Source organism: Aquarana catesbeiana, linkage group LG04 (assembly GCF_042186555.1).
Source record: "Aquarana catesbeiana isolate 2022-GZ linkage group LG04, ASM4218655v1, whole genome shotgun sequence".
NCBI lineage: Eukaryota > Metazoa > Chordata > Amphibia > Anura > Ranidae > Aquarana > Aquarana catesbeiana.
This window is the reverse complement of record NC_133327.1, coordinates 637,969,573-637,975,694: the sequence shown is the minus strand read 5'-3', so window position 1 is coordinate 637,975,694 and position 6,122 is coordinate 637,969,573. Positions and strand designations below refer to the sequence as shown.

The 6,122-nt window shown below is 36.0% G+C and overlaps 1 protein-coding gene across 3 annotated transcripts in view; it reads left to right on the top strand.

Moving 5' to 3' along the window:
* PROX1 (prospero homeobox 1) overlaps positions 1-6,122 on the top strand; it is a 120,646-nt gene that overhangs the window by 9,458 nt on the left and 105,066 nt on the right. For all 3 annotated transcript variants that reach the window (XM_073628387.1, XM_073628390.1, XM_073628388.1), the window contains exon 2: positions 1-31. This exon is cut by the window's left edge and continues 1,763 nt beyond it. In XM_073628387.1, the coding sequence (XP_073484488.1) occupies positions 1-31 (31 nt within the window). The remainder of the gene's footprint in view (positions 32-6,122) is intronic.

The following is a 6,122-nucleotide window of genomic DNA, read 5'->3' as shown; positions in this document are numbered from 1 at the left end:
CTGACATTTCACCTTACTCGGGAAGTGCAATATCCTTTTTAAAGTGTTTATTAAGATAAATATAGTAAACATGTCATTGTCTCTATAATGTATTGCATGACATATTAATAATTTTGGTAAGTAAGTTAGACTTTTTTTATTTTTTATAGTTAATGTACTTGTCAGAAAGACAAAACAAGAGATTTGCATCTTTAATTTGTTGAAAAGAATGTAAATATTCGCTGGGCATACCACTCTATTCTATAAATCAGTGGCAGTGGAATTAGATTACAGTTGGTTCCAGGGATTATTATAGCTCACAAGAGTCCAAGGTGTGACTCTTATAGACCACCGCAAGCAATAAATGTGACTTTTGCTGCTCCATGATGCATTTACCTAGGGCCTCCTGTGACAGAAGGCTTTCAGAGTGTTGAGATTATGATGTTTCCAAGGGTATCGGCCCAAAGTTGTTTAACTGTTGTGTAAAATTAGTGGTCCACACCATTCAAGCATATGTTGTGTTCCCATTCTTATGTGTGTGCAATTCTAGCTTGGAATATGTAAATGTGCATGCTAATGTAGAGGACTGCGCATGCTACTGTGCTAGGCAGCTTATATGGGCCACTAAATAACCGTCCAGTTGGCTGTACTTAAGTTGTTTATAAGGTAATACTCATATTCATATTTCTCCAAGCTATGAGGTAATCCTCTTTGGTAATTCTATGCGGGTTTGAAATTACTATGCTCTTGTAATATATTAGATCTATCCAGCCAAGTCAACAAGGGCCATAATGTTTCCATATATTTGGGATATTTTTAAATGGATAATATATATATATATATATATATATATATATATATATATATATATATATATATATATATATATATACTATATATGGTTGATGATTTCTCAGGATACTTACACCGCAAATAGCTATACTTAAACAATGTAGAATATTTTTATTGTACCATCACAGTTTTTCAGTCAATTTTCAGTGATTGTACAACTGTTGGATACCGTAGTGGGTATAGATATCTGAGAATTCTTTGATTCTTAATTTTTCAGCTTTGAAATACAGGTGACAACAAAGACATAGAATATGAGGGTGAATGTATATTCAAAACTTAGAAAAAAAAATCTTTATTGTTGTTTTTACCTAATTGGTTCCATTTAAAAGTGAACAGTATGATGTTTGCCATGATAAAAAGTGATTATTATGTTTATCTTCATCTCTCGTTAAAACTTTTACTGCTACTGTCTAAACTTTTTTGCGATTCAAAGTGTTATTTAAAGTATCTCTCTCTTGCTGCCTTCTTACCCAATCCTTATGCACTGGAGCTTTGTTTGTGCTGCTGAAAGGTAATATTATAAGGATTATTTTAATTGACAGCATTAAGGCATTTTAGTCATAACATTTACTATAACATTTAACATTGACAATTATACCACTAACATGTTTATTACCATCAGGTAGGAACTGCAAATGTTCATGTTTGACTTAAGTGTCAGATAACTTTGATAGGAATTGTATAATTTACATGACACTGTCTGACTATGACCAGATATTTACAAAAAGATCCCTCGCTATGGATCTCATGAAGATTGCCCTCCTGCCAGACCCAACATTTTTCCTTGATTTGCTTGAAAAATGCATGTGGCCAAGCATTGATAGACATTTTTGTTTAGAAATGGTGACCACCACTCCTCTTTGAAAATAAATTGTATATATACTACCAAGTACATTTGATGTTCCAAAAAAATGTTTATTATGTCTTGGGACCTAAAAGCCAACCCTTTGAAAACTGATATAGCTTGGTAGAGTCACCCATTGGCTTCTTGTATCTCTCAAATTTTCCAGAGGAAGGCTTACCCACAATGAGTTTAGTCTCTGCACCCTACAGCTCTATTGTAAATCAGTGGCAGTGTTATTGTATAGGGTCACAACTCCTATTTGACAAAATCTCATGCTACTAGGGTGGACACCCTAATTGTTTATTTTACACATTTATAAAGCACCAAACTGCCATAGTGCCTAACAGGGCAGCATTGAAGATTCACTGCAGTCCCTGAGGAATTTAGCTATCTAATATAATTTAATGCAGTGATACATTCATGTACACATAATAAGGTCGGTTTGGGGAAAGTTAATCATCAAATGCTTTTGGGTGGGCTGTAGAGAACTGGAGCACCAAGAGGAAAGACATAGCAAAAGCATGCAGAGGACATGCAACCTCTATATCAGTGTTTCTCAACTCCAGTCCTCAAGGCGCCCCAGCAGGTCAAGTTTTCAGGCCTTCCATTATTTTGGACAGGTGATTTGATCAGTTTCACCGCCTTAGTAATTACCACAGCCGTTTCATCTGAGGGAAATCCTGAAAACATGACCTGTTGGGGCGCCTTGAGACTGGAGTTGAGAAACACTGCTCTATATAGACAAGAGTCCTTGGTAGAAATCGAACCCAGGGCTACAAAACGTGTGTTCTAACTACATAGCCACCATGTTGCCCTTGTCTGTATCCTCTTTCCTAAGTATGCAAATTTGAATTGGAAACCTAAATTGGCTCCCCAAACACTCTTTCTATGATTAACGTTTATAATATTAGATTTTATAGGCTTTACTGATAAATGTTTCAGGGGTCCCACAACAAAGTAGCTGTTAGAAGAAGAACCCAACATGTTTTACAGAACCTCAGGCCCTTACATTATGGAAAGGCCATATGGACAAAGTGCCAACATAATTTAGCTTTGTAATCACCTTAAAAGTTTGATGAAACTAGAAACTCTGATCAGAAAATCTCAGCACTGGAATCCTTGAAATATAAAAGAACAGAAGCCAGCATGTAGTTACAGTTGGCAACATGCATGAAAACAATATATTTATTTTTGGATGGAGGTGACGGTGACCATTTACTCCTATAATTTATGTTTTCTTAGATAATATGTGCATACTAACACAATGCATAATGAGTATGATAGGCAAATTTGGAGAACAAAAAAACTGCTTCTTTTGTTAGGCACATTTTTTTTTTTTTTTTTTTTGATGGTTGGATTATGACGTCCAGCAAAGGGAATACGAGTTAAAATGAGCTGCTAATATGGAAAGGTGCTTGACATGTAACCATAAAACAGAGGCCCAGCATTTCATAACAGCCAATCAGAGCTTTCATTTTTTTTAGTATAAATATGATTGCCACTTTCTCTATTCAGGAATGGGAATACGGGTCTCTACATGGCAGAAGAGGTCTACATTAGTTTGGTTTATATTCACAGACAATGATGTATGATTATGTAAAGTTCTTGTGATGTGTTTTGCTCTTGAATATAACTGTATGTTGTCAGCTGAGGGGAGAAATATTTAGCCTTAATCTGTTGAAGAGTCTTGAGTATTTTGAGAGCTGTTGTTCACTTTTAGGCTTATTCAATAAAACAGCCAAACAGAAATGGGCTTTTACTAAACTGAAATCGAAATGGTTGTTATGGTTTTTTTCCACTTTACACATAAGTGTTGCTCTGTATACTTCTGGGGTGCTGGTATTCATCAAGCAGCACATTGGCAGAAAGAGTCACCAAAAGGCTCCAGTGCATGAACAGGTTTTAGGTCCCCAATGCAACAAACATTTTTTCACTCAATCAGTTGGCCACCAGATTGAAGTAATCTATGTTCCCAGTGTTTGAGACAGAGAAAAGGGTTCCAGCACCTATCAGGACTACATCTAGTATACATGGGGCCCTAAGTCCCAAAGGGACTTTGTGCAGCTGCATAGTACACACAAATGGTATATGCACTGCTGATTGCACAGGTATATAAGGCTGCAGTCTAAACAACCCATTGTTTGCTTTCTTTTTTATTTATGAACTGTAAGCAGATCTCTGATTGAGTGTTAAGATTTTCAGTACTTCACTAGGGTTGATTTACTAAAGGTAAATAGACCATTCACTTTGCAAGCTTAATGAATGTAGTAAAAATTCACTTTGCGAAGAATTCCCAATCACGTAGAAGGAAAGTTTTAGAAAACTGTATTTTGCTTGCACATGATTGGATGATGGAAGTCAGCAGAGTGTCACTTCATTCATTAAGCTAAGGGAAAATTCCATTGGAAAGTGAACAGCTCATTTGTCTTTTGTCCTATATTAAAATACATCCTTTTTGTTTCTCCATAAAAATAGGACCTGTAAGTAACCATTTGCTGGTAACTCATGTTGAAGCCTAACATGTCTGAACCAGGAAAAAAAAGCTGAAATTTGGAAAGGGTGAAATTTTGCAGTTTTGGCAAAATGCATTGGAGTCATTTAATAATCCTGGACATTTCCTTGTGCTAAAAAACAGCCCCAAATTTGCCTCATTATTTAAAGTTTTTATACATTATATTAGTATAGTAACTGAGACAAAATTGTTATTATTTTTATATCATAAGATTCAAGTAACTCTGGCACTATTAACTACAGAAATTAATTTGTTGAAACGGAAATATTGTCTTTAATTATGTCCTGCTTTCTATTATTTCAGAGTTCTTTGCTAAAGCTCAACTGGAGTTTTATTTGTTTACTTGTTGTTATGTAGTCAGGCTGGATAATAAAAAAAGAATAAGGCATTATTTAGTTTTGTGTTTTTGTTTTCATGATTAAAACAGTAATGTGCTGCCAGCACACTTGAGAGTCAGACGCAGACTGCAGAGGTCCAGGTATTCAGAAGTCAAATGTGCCCCCAGCACAGTACTCCATTCAGCAATGCTCTTGCTCCCTAAAAAGCACTGTTGATTGGAGCGCCGTGCGCTCGGACCGCTGGAGACCCAGACCAACGTGCTTTATGTGAGACAATTGGCCTGACTCTCCAGCATGCTGACACCACAAGCAAGCAGCTTCTTATTGTTTTAATTACAAACACGTTAAAAAAAGTGAAAAATAAATGCCATATTCAACCTGATTGCACAACAAGTATAAAAAAACAAGACTTCAGTTGGGCTTTAAATTCTAATTTTCTGAGCGATAGAAATAAAATGGAAGGTAAAATGTCACCAGCTGCCTTGGGCAACATTTGGTCCTCAATCTCTAGCGAGGTTCTTTTCATCCCAAAGTTAATAAAAGTTTTCCTTTATCGGTATGGGATTTCACCCAGCAAATTTGGAACTGAAGAGTATGGTGTCTTGGACAGCACAAGTCTCAGCTTATGATTGCTTAGTGAATAAGACTCTGGAGAGGCTAGGTTCACAGCACTGGCAGAACATGGATATAAAAAAGCCTGGGGCCTTGGAACCCACTGAAAAGGCCCTGCGTTTTCCAATCTGCATTTAGGCAGGGGCACCATGACTTACACCCTTAATTTTTTATTAGCATTCTGACAGAGGCAAGCATTAAAAACAAAAAGTGTTCACGCTCGTAGTTTGGCTGGGGTGAGCTGAATGCGTGACGCAGACGATTTTAACCTGCCTCCCTGGAATATGGAAACACTAGCTAACGTTGAAAGATAAGGGGAAGTATGAGTCAACGGCTGACTCCCATCTCATGGAAATCTTAGGTTAATTATTACAGGAGACAACTATCTCGTAAGAGAGGGAGAGAAAAAAAAGAAATTAGAAAAACAAAAAGAGATGGTGAGACGAAAAGAGGAAGAAGGAGACAGACCGAGGCAATACAGAGAGAGACGAGAAAGAAGAAGAGAGAGAACTAGGAAGGAAAGAGAAACAGTGAAGAAGAGAGAGAAAAAAGGAGAGAGATTGAGGAAGCGTTAAAGCTGAGAAAGGATGGAGGGATAGAAGGAAGAAAGAGAAAGAAAGAAAAAAAGAAAGAAAGAAAGAAAGAAAGAAAGAAAGAAAGAAAGAAAGAAAGAAAGAAAGAAAGAAAGAAAGAAAGAAAGAAAGAAAGAAAGAAAGAAAACAAAAAAAGAAAGAAAGGAAGGAAAGAAAGAAAACAAAAAAAGAAAGGAAGGAAGGAAAGAAAGAAAACAAAAAAAGAAAGGAAGGAAGGAAAGAAAGAAAGAAAGAAAGGAATGAAGGAAAGAAAGAAAGAAAGAAAGAAAGAAAGAAAGAAAGAAAGAAAGAAAGAAAGAAAGAAAGAAAGAAAGAAAGAAAGAAAGAAAGAAAGAAAGAAAGAAAGAAAGAAAGAAAGAAAGAAAGAAAGAAAGAAAGAAAGAAAGAAAGAA